At 45.2% G+C, this 13504-nt stretch overlaps 1 protein-coding gene across 1 annotated transcript in view; it reads right to left on the bottom strand.

Moving 5' to 3' along the window:
- mmp17a (matrix metallopeptidase 17a) overlaps positions 1-13504 on the bottom strand; it is a 102738-nt gene that overhangs the window by 33803 nt on the left and 55431 nt on the right. Inside the window, exons 2-4 of the mRNA XM_041202324.1 lie at positions 12811-12943; positions 8185-8314; positions 3056-3339 (exon numbers count right to left, since the gene is read on the bottom strand). Coding sequence (XP_041058258.1) covers positions 3056-3339; positions 8185-8314; positions 12811-12943 — 547 coding nt within the window. The remainder of the gene's footprint in view (positions 1-3055; positions 3340-8184; positions 8315-12810; positions 12944-13504) is intronic.

The raw sequence follows: 13504 nt of genomic DNA, 5'->3' as shown, positions 1-13504 counted from the left end.
CCTGACACCATCCACCCGCCTTGGCTTCATATCTCCAAAGCCCTTATTTAGCAAAACTCTATCAATCTCAGATTTAAAATGATTAATTGAGCCCCAGCATCTACTGCTCTTTGGGGTAGAGAGTTCCACAATTCTGCCACCCTTTGTGTGAAGGATTGTTTCCTAACTTCTCTCCTGATTGGACTGGCTCTGACCTGAAGATTCTAAGTGGGCTGCTTTTTCCTGGACAGTGTCCAGCTTCTCGAGTGTTATTGGAGCTGCACTCATCCAGGCAAATGGAAAGTATTCCATCGCACGCCTGACTTGTGCCTTGTAGATGGTGGACAGGCTTTGGGGAGTCAGGAGGTGAGTTACTTGCCAATGGATTCCTAGCCCTTGATCTGCTCTTGTCGCCACAGTATTTATATGGCTAATCCAGCTCAGTTTCTGGTCAATGGTAACCCCCAGGATGGTGATAGTGGGGTATTCAGTGACGGTAATGCCATTGAATGTCAAGGGGGTTAGATTCTCTCTTGTTGGAGATGGTCATTGCCTGACACTTGCGTGGCGTGAATGTTACTTGCCGCTTGTCAGCCCAAGCCTGGATATTGTCCAGGTTTTTCGGCATTTGGACATGGACTGCTTCAGCATCTGAGGAGTCGCGAATGGTGCTGAATATTGTGCAATCGTCAGCGTACATCCCCATTTCTAACCTTATGATGGAGGGAAGGTCCCTGATGAAGCAGCTGAAGATGGTTGGGCCGAGGACACTACCCTGAGGAACTCCTGCAGTGATGTCCTGGAGCTGAGATGATTGACGTCCAACAACCACAACCATCTTCCTTTGTACTGGGTATGACTCCAACCAGCGGAGAGTTTTCCCCTGATTCCCATTGACTCCAGTTTTGCTGGGGCTCCTTGATGCCACACTCGGTCAAATGCTGCCTTGATGTCAAGGGCAGTCACTCTCACCTCATCCCATTAGCCTTTTTGATTATTTTGAAGAGCTACGTTGCCTCCTGAAGCCTGGGGGTAAATATTGCAACAGCCGTGAGGGCAGCTCTACCCCTCAGAGCAGAATGCCGCGCCCATTAAGCACCCTCACCCCCTGTATGCCCTATTCACGTCAATCTTCCTGAATACCCCTTACAAGGTTAATAAATGTTAAACAGGTGAACGATCCAAACAGACAAACAAGTAGGCAATATAACTGAATTGTAAATGACCCTCTGTGTGTGTGGCATTAGGACCCTGTTAAACGTCTATCTTAGTGTGTTATGTTTAAATGCCTTCTTTAGCCAGAGGCTGAGCAGATAGATTTTATGTCTTTTTAATGGATTTCTCATCTTGCTGGCAATGTCTTCTAACAAAAGAGACACCTGCATCTGAGCAGATATCCTCAGAGATTCAAGTAAAAGTCTCTCCTGCTTTACCTGGTACTTATGGAGTCAATGCACCAATTTATTTCTGACACCAATGTATTTCTGATCATTTGGACCATTTCATCTGTGAAAGGTCAGGCCTGAAGAATTACCCAAATATAATGACCGCATCAACTGCACATTCCGGCAAGAGAATTAGGGGGAAGGGTTGAGGAGAATTCTTTTTAGAACACGGTGAGTTGTTGTGATCTGGAGTCCGCTGCCTGAAAGGGCAGTGGAAGCAGGTTCAATAATAACTTTCAAAAGGGGGAATTGGACAAATACTTGAAGGGGAAAAAAAATAACCGAGCAGGAGTGGGGGCAGTGGGACTAAATGGATGGCTCTTTCAGAGGGCTGGTACAGACACCATAGGCCTCCCTTTGTGCTGCATGATTATAAAGCATCTAAAGATGATTGGCCATAATTTCCAAAATACAGTTTCTGTCTGTAATGTGACAATCCATGAGAAAAATATTAATGTGTTGTTTCTGGTGAGTGTTCTGATGCTGCTGATAATCCCCTAGCAAGGTCAGATAGGGTCTGAGCTCCTTAATTAGATTATGGCTGAGATGTTCTACAGGTATCACTATCGATGACACTTTGGTAACTGAGAGTTGATGCAGCCCTGTAACTCTTCATATTTAACCTTTCACAGCTATAATCATTTAAACTGCCAATCTTAAAAATTAAAAAGGCTGTGCCCTGTGTGTGTTGTGATTATGGAATCAGAATCATAGAATGACTCACAGGAGGCAGCTTTACAAGAGCTTTCTAATTATTCCCACTCTCCGCCTGTTCATTTCCCGTAGCTCCGCGATTTCTTTCCCTTCATGTATTTATCGAATTTGCCTTTGAAATTTATCCTTGAATCTGCTTCCACCACCTTTACAGGCAGTGAATTCCAGATTACAACAACTATGCTATGTAAGAAAATGTTTCTCCATGACACCTCTCATTCTTTCGCTAACCACATAAACTCCGAGACCGCTGGTTACAGACTCTTTAGTTTCTTCTTACTTACTTGGGTGAATTTATTCATGATGTGGGAGTATCCATCAAACTTCCTCTTAACTTTCTCTGCTCTTAGGAGAAGAGTACTGATCCTCTGACAATGCAGCACTCCCTCAGTACTGACCCTCTGACAATGCAGCATTCCCTCAATACTGACCCTCTGACAGTACAGCAATCCCTCAGTACTGGCCCTCTGACAGTGCAGCACTCCCTCAGTACTGACCCTCCAACAGTGCAGCACTCTCTCAGTACTGACCCTCCAACAGTGCAGCATTCCCTCAGTACTGGCCCTCTGACAGTGCAGCACTCCCCCAGTACTGACCCTCCAACAGTGCAGCACTCTCTCAGTACTGACTCTCCAACAGTGCAGCATTTCCTCAATACTGACCCTCTGACAGTACAGCAATCCCTCAGTACTGGCCCTCCGACAGTGCAGCACTCCCTCAGTACTGACTCTCCAACAGTGCAGCATTCCCTCAGTACTGGCACTGAAAGTATCAGGCTGGATTTTGTGCTCAGCTGTCTGGAGTGGCGACCTGTCCCCAGTAACATCCTGGCTGAGAGGTGTAGGTGCTACTCACTAAGCCCTGCACTGACATCTTAAAACACCTCCTGTGCCCCTGGCTCTAACATTTGGAAGTACCTGAAGATCGGAATGTCCAATTCTCATCATCATCAAAATGGACATCTCCTGCAATCGGATTGTCCCCGGGGAAGAAGGCGTGAGCGACAGCTCCCCCTGGCCCATCGAAGGGGTAATGGTCGTTGTGATGCGACTTTGGGAAATCGATCAGAATATCTGTGTTGTCCCCCGCCACCTCATGGAAGTTGAGCGGTGCGACGTCACTCCAAACCTTCAGGGCATAATACATAAGGGCCCGAATTGTGTCGTGGCCTAAATGGGAGGATTTAGGAAATGTCCTGACCCTGCAGATGATAAAGACAACCTGTAAGCCTTAACCTCATTACTGCTAATTAGTGACAATAATGCACTCAATCACTTGTTCACGTCACTGGAAACACGATGTGATACTATGGTCTTTTAAGATCCAGCTGAAAAGCGATAATGCTTTTAGAAACTGACATTTGCGTTAAGATTAAAATGTCAATAGCTTATTCTGGGGCTACATTGGCAGAACGCAGGCCTGGCAAGACTGACCATTCATCACTGCAAACTGTAACTACTTCTCAATGATATCAGTGAACAACATTTTAATAAAACAAGGCAGTCACGGCTTTTTGTCCCAATTTATCTCTCCTGCATAAAGAGCTTCACCAAGGGCTAAAAGCAAAAAACTGCGGATGCTAGAAATCCAAAACAAAAACAGAAACAGAAATACCTGGAAAAACTCAGCAGGTCTGGCAGCATCGGCGGAGGAGAGCTGTTGAAGGGTCATGAGGACTTGAAACTTCAACTCTTTTCTTCTCCGCCAATGCTGCCAGACCTGCTGAGTTTTTCCAGGTATTTCTGTTTCTGCTTTTGCTTCGCAAAGGGCCATGGGCAGGGTGAGGGGAGATTTATCCCAAATTAGGTCTTCGGTGATGTGGAGAGACTGGAGAAGCTGGCATTGTTCTTACAGCAGTAGTTGGTTAAGGGGAGATTTAACAGACGTGTTCAGAACTGTGGGTGGGTTTTGATAGAGTAAATAAGGAGAAACTGTTTCCAGTGGTAGGAGGGTCAGTAACCAGAGGGACACAGATTGAAGGCATTTGGCAAAAGAACCAGAGGGGGCGGGGATGAGGAGATAAAAGCAAAATACTGTGGCTGCTGGAAATCTGAAATAAAAACAGAAAATGCTAGATAACCTCAGCTGGTCTGACAGCATCTGTGGAGAGAGAAACAGAATTAACGTTTCGAGTCCCTATGAGTCTCCTCTAGGGATGAGGAGGATATTTTTGATGCCGTGAGTTACCGTGAACTGGAATGCACTACACATAAGTGCGGTGGAAGCAGATTCAATAGTAGCTTTCAAAATGGATCTGGATAAATACTTTGGTCCCCTTACCTCAGAAAGGATATTATTGCCATAGAAGGAGTGCAGTGAAGGTTCACCAGACTTGTTCCTGGGACTGTCCTATGAAGAGAGATTGGGGAAACTGGGTCTGTGTTCGCTAAAGTTTCAAAGAATGAGAGGTGATCTCATTGAAATCTACAAAATACTTAAAGGAATAGACAGGATAGGTGCAGGTAAGATGTTTCTCCTGGTTGGGGAGTCTAGAACCAGGGGACACAATTTCAAAATAAGGGGGAAGCCACTTAGGACCGACATGAGGAGAAATTTCTTTACTCAGAGGGTTATGAATCTTTGGAATTCTCTACCCCAGGGGGCTGAGGAAGTTCAGTCAGTGAGTATGTTTAAGGTAGAGATTGATAGATTTCTGATTAACAATAACATAAAGGGTTATGGGGATAATGTGAGTAAAAGCCATTGAAGTGTTCCATCAGCCATGATCATATTGAGTGGCAGAGCAGGCTCGATGGGCTGAATGGCCTTCTCCTGTTCCTATGTTCCTAAAAGGAAAAATTTGCAGCGCTACAGGGAAAGAACAGGGGAAAGGGACTAATTGGATAATTCTTTCAAAGAGCTGGCACACACATGATGGGCTGAAAGGCCTCCATTCTTGCTGTACAATTCTCAACGGATAAAGGCACCATCTGGGATAGGAAGGGCTGGGTCTTATCCCTTGCTGGTGAAGAACTAGTCAATCTCAATCAGGGCAATAGCTGAGGTTTTGTGATTCATCTTGACGCTGTGGTCTGTGGAGCTGGGGACAATTATCACTCCTATTTGCCAGTGAAAATGAATGAAGCGAGGCACATGTCTGGGCATTGGGTGAGGACAGATTGTGTTTAGCTGTGATGCTGTGATTCAGTAGTCTGCCGGGGAACAGATGCATAAAATCATAAAACAGTTATGGCACAGGAGAAGGACATTCAGCCTGTCATATCTGTGCCAGCTATCAAATCACCTATTGCCATTCCCCCATCCTTTATCTATGTTCTGCAACACTTTTTTTTTTTCCTTTTAGGTGCTTTTCCAATTCCCCTTTGAAAGGGCAGAATTGAATCTGCCTCCCCAACACTCTCAGGTAGTACATTCCTGATTCTAACCATTGACTGTGTAAGAACATTTTCCTCATATTACCTTCTGGCACTTGTGTCAATCATCAATTGCATGAAGGTTGTGTAAAGTACCGAGTTCCCAGCCCTCCAGGACACATCATCCATTACGAGTCAGGACCAAAAAGGCAGAGCCAGAAATATTTTTCTTCATACTTTCATTAACTGAGCTGCTTCATAAAATAAAGTAGAACAAGAGGAGGATATTCCTCGATTGGGTAGATAGAGGAAAATCCATTTAATTAAATCATCGAAACTATTTCCTCTGGCGGGGGAGTCCAGGTCAAGGGGGCATAACCTTAAAATTAGAGCCAGTGCATTCAGGGAGGATGTCAGGAAACACATCTTTACAAAAGGGGGAGAGTGGAAATTTGAAGCACACACCCTCAAAAGCCTGTTAATCTTGGATGTCAACTGTATTTGATTGATGGATAGATTTTTATTGGGTAAGGATATTGAGGGATATGGAATAAAGGTGGGTAAATGGATCTGAGTTACAGATCAGGCATGTTCTCGTTGAATGGTGGTCAACAGGCATGAGGGGTTGAATGGCCTCTACCTTTTCCTATAAATTTGGTTCAAAATCCAGGCCAAAGTGAAAATTTGATTGTCTTTTCTCATCCCTTACGAAGAAGATTCAGCTGCCAGCTAGCTCCAACATCCTGACATTCACTAAAAGGCGTCAGTACCTGATATCACCGCTGGAAGTTTAATCAGTAAAAAAACCGGAGCTGACTAAAGGACAGTTCCTTGCTTGTTAATAAAGCAGTCATTTATCAACATTTATTGTAGTGAAGATTGATGCAACTCACTGTTCAGGGTGATAAGCAGTGTATCAAACAATAACATTACACGATACAGGCACCAGCATCCCAGTCTCCAATATACAATAATGATCTCCTTGCTTCTGGGGATTGTGAAAATTCCTGTATTCCACCAACAATCAAATAAAACTAAAGGACATGTCAATGGCAGCTAAAATTTGAGTGGCATTGGGCTGTTAAAATAGTTTCTGTAATTGTTATTCCACGCAGTGTAGATCACTGCAGCCTCTCTCTTGCCGTAGAACCCTCAGATCTCTGCGTTCCTCTAATTCACGCTGCTTCAGAATCCCCCGATTTCCAACGGTCCACCACTGGCGGCTATGCCTTCAACAGCGGGGGTCTAAACTTTGGTGTTCCCTCTCTAAACATCTCTTCCCTCCTTTAAAGCAATCCTTAAAACCTACCTCTTTGACCAAGGTTTTGGTCACCTATCCTAATATCTCCTTATGTGGCTCAGTGTCAAACTTTGTTTGGTGATTATTTTAAAGGTGCTATAGAAATACAAGTTGTTGTTGTCAAGAAGACATATATATATGATAAAGAAAGATTTACATTTTAATAGCACCTTTCACAACCCCAGGGTGTCCCTAAACACTTTACAGCTGATGAAGTATTTCTCAATCGTAGTTGCTGTTATAATATAGGAAACATAGCAGCCAATTTGTGCATAGCAAGCTCCCACAAATCACAATATGATCATAAAGTGTTTTCATGATGCTGACTGAATGACAAATATTGACCAAGACACCAGGGAAAACTCCAAGAAAAACAGGAAATGCTGGAAAAGCTCAGCAGGTCTGACAGCATCTGTAGAGAGAAACAGAGTTAACATTTCGAGTCAGTATGACTCTTCAAATGGACTTGAAACGTTAACTCTGTTTCTCTCTCCACAGATACTGTCAGACCTGCTGAGCTTTTCCAGCATTTATCTGTTTTCTCTTTCAGATTTCCAGCATCCACAGTATTTTGCTTTGACCAGAGAAAACTCTCCTGCTCTTCTTCAAATAATTATCAGAGGAACTCTTACATCCAACTGAAAGGGAAGACCAGGGCCTCTGTTTAACATCTCATCCAGAAGGCAGCGCCTCCAACAGTGCAGCACTCCCACAGTGCTGCTCTGGTATGTCAGACTGGATTATGTGGCTCAAGTCTCTGGAGTAGGACATACAACCTCATGATTCAGAGGCCAGTGTGCAATCCATTGAGCCAAGGCTGACATGATGCAATGTTGACCATGTTAATGTTAACACATTTTACATTCTACCCCTACACACTTTTATGTATTCACCTTCCTTCCTTTAAGGTTCCTGCACAAGCTCCCATTCCCATAGTTTTGTGGTTGCACAGACCCCCGTGAGTCTGCTGGCAAGAAGTGCTTTTGCTCCTTGCTTGCAGGGACTCGCTCCTTATCATCCCTCTGAATCCTAATGGGAAAAGACTGACCACCTCCAGGTGGGCACAACTGAATCTGGGCAACGCGGGGATCTGGACAAAAAAATTCCACAACCTGCGAGCACCCACCTCTGGACAGAGCATTTTAAATTGTCACTTCCAAATGACTTAGCAGGAGAAAGAGATCTGATTAAGTGGTATGAGCAGTGGAAGTAAAACAAAGCAAGTAACTGGACAAGCGTCATTTGTAATAAGAAAGAGTGAAATTACTTAAAGCACTTAAATATATTACGTTCCTCCAAGCGAGTAGCCTTGTTCCTAAAGTGCTATTGCCAATAAATTTTGCATCAGATTAACTGAAGTAGCTTTCATCTTTTCACAACTGTCCATTAATAATCTCAAATATGAGGATGGAATGAAATGATTGATGATTACCTCCAGGATATATTTCTCTTATTCCATTTAGTTCCAAGTCGGACAGATCTTTTCCTCCTGCTTATTTCTGGCTCAGCGATATCAGGCAGTGAGCAACGAGGTGTCTTCATTAGCATCAATGTGGCTCGGTCTACAATTCAAACAAGCCAATTGCTATTTCACACAGGAACAAAATAAATGAACAGGGTGAGTGAACTCTCGTTGCACTAAAGTCCCTTCACTAAAGGTTTCAACCACTGCTTCTCCCGTGATAATTCCACTAATGGGAAGCAAGAAGAATGGTGACACGGGCATGATGGGCTGAATGGTCTCCTTCTGTGCTGCCAGGTTCCATACAGAGAAGGAGGCGAAAAATGAATGGGGGAGAAGGGGAGGGAGGAGAGGAAGGGGGTATGGTAACGGGAATAAAGAGATGCAGGAAGGAAGGGGAAAAGGGAATGGAAAGAGTCGGTAGCAAAATCAGAGCAGGATGTGCTGGCCGGAATTTTCCGGCCCTGTTCGGATCGGGTGTTATTATGGTGGTGGGTGGGGGTGGGGTGGGGGGTGGGTGGGGAGGAGGGTCGGTGTTTGGGATGGGGGCGGGGGATGGGGTGTGGGGGGGGGTGGGTGGGGAGGAGGGTCGGGGGGTGGGGAAACAATACGGCAAGAAGGCCAAAAATTGGTTTTACGCCATCGTGAAATCAGTTTGTGTTGTTTGCTCCACCCGTCAATGCCGGACAGTGTTTTCTGCTGCTGCAAGTCAGGAACCTAATTTCAATACTTTAGCAGCTCATTATAAGCCCTGCTCGCCGGATTCATCCCCTCCCCCCCAGCCATGCTGGATGATGTGGGCATGTCAGCGTGCAATCACACCGATATGTTTCACAACTGAACACAAGCGTCGTGTACCTGGCGAGCTGCGCTTCACTCGGGACTCCGAGGTGTGTTTGCCTACCTCGCTTCGGGCAGCCCTCACTGTCATCAGCTCCAGGCTTCACAGGCAGCACCACATCACTGTTAGGGGGGCTCACGGGCAGGTCTCTACCCACCAGACCAGCCGGAAGGCCGGTGGGGGTGGGTGGGCTTTTCAATGGCTGCAGGGCTCGGGCTTACTTGGGGAAGGGGAACAAGTGGCCTCAGGCCAGGGAAGAGGCTGCAGGGCGAGGGCTGTAGTGGGGAAGGGGGGTATCCCAGGGTGTGTGTTGGGGGCACATGTTGATCTGTGTAAGTGGCCTCAAGATGGTGAGGGCTGAGGAGGCAGCCTCCAGAGGAGATGAGGCCAGATGGAGATGTGAGGGTGTGTGTGTGAGAGTGAGTGGTGATGTCCCTTGAGATGCCAGTGAATGTGTGATGGGCTTGTGAGTGTGTGAGTTTAGAGCGATGAGATGGATGGTCTATTCTGGTGGCACGAATGAGATCATTCATCCTCTTTCTGCATTGGATAGCTGACCTCTTCTGTGCAGCATCGACACTGACCACCTCTCCACACCTCCCAAGCTGGAGTGGGTGAGACTGATGGGCCTCCTGCGGTCAGAGCGGGGGTAGAGGACATAGCAGTGAGCCTTCATAGTATTCATAAAACGTCCCAGGGATGTGTCACTGAATTGGGGGGTGGGGGGGCTGCACTATTCTTGGCTTTTGGGCCTGTGTTTTCTCCAGTGCCTTCCTGGGCTGCAACATTAAAGAGTGTGCGGGCGGCTGCAGTTTAGACACGGTGCCCAGTGTGAGGAAACGGTGAGATAACGGTGTGGTGGGAAAATCAGAGGCCGCCCATCAGCGAGACAGCGTCTTTCCTGTGACTGCATAATTAATGAGGCGGGAATGGGACAATACGGCTTGAAAAACCCCCCATTGTGGCCAGCGGGTAAAATGATTTTTTTCCCGTCCATTATTCCCGCCACTTATTGCAAATCTGCGACCATTCTGCCCCTTGTTTGTGAAACATAAAACACAAGATTTTTATTGAAGTGTACAGAAGTGTAGCAATAATTAGACATGTACATAGTGATGGAAAACATCTCCCAATAGGAAGGCTGTCATAAATTTTGCAATAGAGTATTGTAAACTGGGTAAACATTGAGGGTCTGTCTAGAGAAGGGACTAAGAACCATTTAAAATACTGTGAATACAGATGTGCGACAGAGACCAGGATTTTCCTGTCTGTGATTTGGGGGTGGGGCCCACTCGCTGAGGGGAAAATGACGCGGGGTGACGTAGGGAGTAACCCCCGAGGTCATCCCGCTCCCGTTAAATTTTTAGGAAGGCGGGGGCTCAGCGAAATCAGCTGTCCGCCCGCCGGCCAATTGAGGCCACTGACAGGATCATTGAGCTCATTGAAAGACCTGCCCGTCCAACCTGAAGGCTGGCTGCCAGACCAGGAGATCCAGCGGGTTCCAGATAATACATCAAACCCCAACCACCGGCGGGATGAGGCTTCATGTCCGTTTTTTAAAAGTCCAATAAAGTTTATGTCCTTTTTTATTAACATGTCCCATCTTGTGTGACATTTTGACTTTTCTTACCTGTCAGCACTTTCCCTGAGACAGGACTTTGCTTCAGGGAGCAGTGTGCACTTTGACAGTTGGGGTTTCCCTCCCTGCCCCTGCACAGGAAGTGGATAGCGCTTGCTTCCTGTCAGGCAGGCCGCTGGGCGGGGCCTTAATTGGCCCGCCCACTCAAAATGGCGGCGGGCCCCATTTCGGCGGTGGGGGGTCAGCTGCCCACCTGCCAGCCAAGGGCTAAATTCTGCCCAGAGTCTGAGTTTTAAAATGTTTAACTATTGGATTCTATGCAGCAATAAAGTGATGACTCCCAACTTCACAAGATAGGTGCTTAGAATAAACACCACAGTAACAGGCCATTTGACCCAACTCGTCCTGGATGGTGTTTATGCTCCACCCACGTCTTCCTCCCACTCCAACTGACTGATCTCAGCTTTTCAGCATATCTTTCTATCCCCTTTTCTCTCATGTACTCATCTAGTTTCCTTCTGAAAGCTTCTTAGCTTTTTTTGTTCAACCACTCCCTGTGGTAAGGAATTCAACATTCTAACCTAGGGGGTTTCTCAATGGGGGTCGCGAGATGATCGCTTGGGGTCATGAGCTCTGAAGGAGCAATGGCCACTGTTGAGCAGAGACTCTGATGGGACAGTCCCGGGATCGGCACCGAGGCTCCATTACACGGTGCACAATTCTTAGATCCAAGGCCTCATCAGAGTAATTAAAATGGCGTGGACAGAATCATTGGCCTCCACTCAACAACTGCCCCCACCCCTGACCTCAATAATTCCCCTAACCCCACTCAACAACCTACGTTTCCCCTACCCCTCCTGCTTTCACTCTAGGTTACACCAGTTTTCAAGCATTAAAGTGGGGTCACAGTGGGGAGACATTTGGGGAGCACTGTTCTAGCCATTCTCTGAGTTAAGAAATTTCTTCTTAACGCCCTAAATGTCCTTAGTTTTTGATACTCCCACAATTGGAAACATTTCTCCACATCTCCAATGAACTCATCAACTTAAAGACCTCTATCAGGTCACCTTGAAGTCTCTTTTTTGAAGAAAAAGACCCAATCTGTTCCATTATTTCTGCAATTCCTTGTTCTCTATTATAAATTCTTCCATTTTGGATTGTAAGGGACCTACATTTATCTTCACTAATCTTTCTCTTTCTACACACTAATAGAAGCTTTTACAGTCCGCTTTTGTATTCTTTGCAAGTTTACTCTCATTCTCTATTTTTGCCCTCTTAATCAATCTTTTGGTCCTTCTTTGCTGAATTCTAAACTGCTCCCAATCCTCAGGCTTGCTACTTTTTCCAGCAACTTTATATAATTCCTCTTTGGATCTAATACTATCCTTAATTTCTTTTGTTAGCCCATGGTTGGGCCACTTTTCCAGTTGTGTTTTTGTGGCAGAAAGGAATGTATAGCTTTTGCAATGCATACATTTGTTCCTTAAATATTAGCCACTGACTATCTAACCTTTCTCAATTAAACAAAAGCTTGGGAGACAGACATTCCCCATGGCAAAGCCTTAACCAATCAGGGTCGACTTGCCTGGCTTGAATTTTAAGAAAACAGCTTGGCAGTTAACTGTTCCTTGATGCATTCTCCAAAGCAATGATTCTACCAAGCAGAATCCACTTGCCAACTAATCAGCACCTTCTTCCCATCAGTATAAATTGTTGTTCCCTTTGAGATTTGGTATTCTTGCAAATCTGTCCTGATGAGTACAAGACAAAAAGCTTTGACAGCATGTCTCTTTTTTCAGCAAAACTCAAGTTCTGTACTACGAAATGACTATTTGCGCTTTTGTTAGTGAGAGGAAAGGAAGACTTTATTTTGGTTGTTAGCAGTGTTTTACTTTGTTGGTTACTGAATATGGAAGATGTTTGTGGAGAAAATACCCCCAGGTGGAGTACATTTATCTGTACTGGGTGTGCGGCATTTTAAAATTACTCTAACTAAAACTGTGTCACCTTTGTCACATTGTGACTATTCAGAGATTCCTATTGGGTGGCTTTGATCTGGAACAACACTGCTCATTCTGTGCGCTGTTGGACTGAGTCAAAATTACTGATTGAAAAATGTAAGTTAAAAAATGATTATTTGAAACACCACTTTGGCTTTGAAAATAATAGCACATACCTATTACTCCACTAATTTCAAGGCCCCCAAATTTCTGCATGGCTTTAATGGCCTTTGTTAATGCTTCTTGGGTTTGAAGTTGTCCAGTAACAGGATCTGGAGGAGGTAGGTACCCAAACTTAGTCAACCATTCCTGTGGAATCAAAGAAGATAACAATTTAACACAGTTAAGAAATTGGATTCCAGTCTCTTGAAGTAGCAATCCATCCAATATCTTTCATTCAGCAAACTGTCAGAATTGGCTGAAATCCATTTGCAATGGAGAGATAAAATTGCATAATCTGTGGAGCATCTTGTGTTAAGGCTGGAAGTATAAGGAACAGGAATATACAATTTGACCAGGGCAGTGCTTGATCTAATAGACCAGCCACTAGCCACAGGTGGTCAACTGGGGATCCAGGTTTAGTTAATTATATTTCTGATCAGTAAATCAATTAATGAGTAATAGGCTGAGTCATTGGTCACGTAATCTCAATGTGTACATGTAACCTTTTTGCAGGGTTTGCTATTGAAAGGGTAAGGAAAGCAGTGAGTACGTGTGTCTTCATCCTGAGCGCTTTACTCCCCCGGTTACCGAACATTTCTTTATTCATTCATGGGATGTGAGTATCGCTGGCTGGCCCAGCATTTATTACCCATCCCTAGTTTCCCTTGAAAAAGGTGGTGGTGAGCTGCCTTCTTGAACCGCTGCAGT

This window comes from Carcharodon carcharias, chromosome 13, assembly GCF_017639515.1.
Source record: "Carcharodon carcharias isolate sCarCar2 chromosome 13, sCarCar2.pri, whole genome shotgun sequence".
Classification (NCBI taxonomy): Eukaryota; Metazoa; Chordata; class Chondrichthyes; order Lamniformes; family Lamnidae; genus Carcharodon; species Carcharodon carcharias.
Note: the sequence above shows the minus strand (reverse complement) of the source record. Positions and strands in the feature narration are given on the sequence as shown.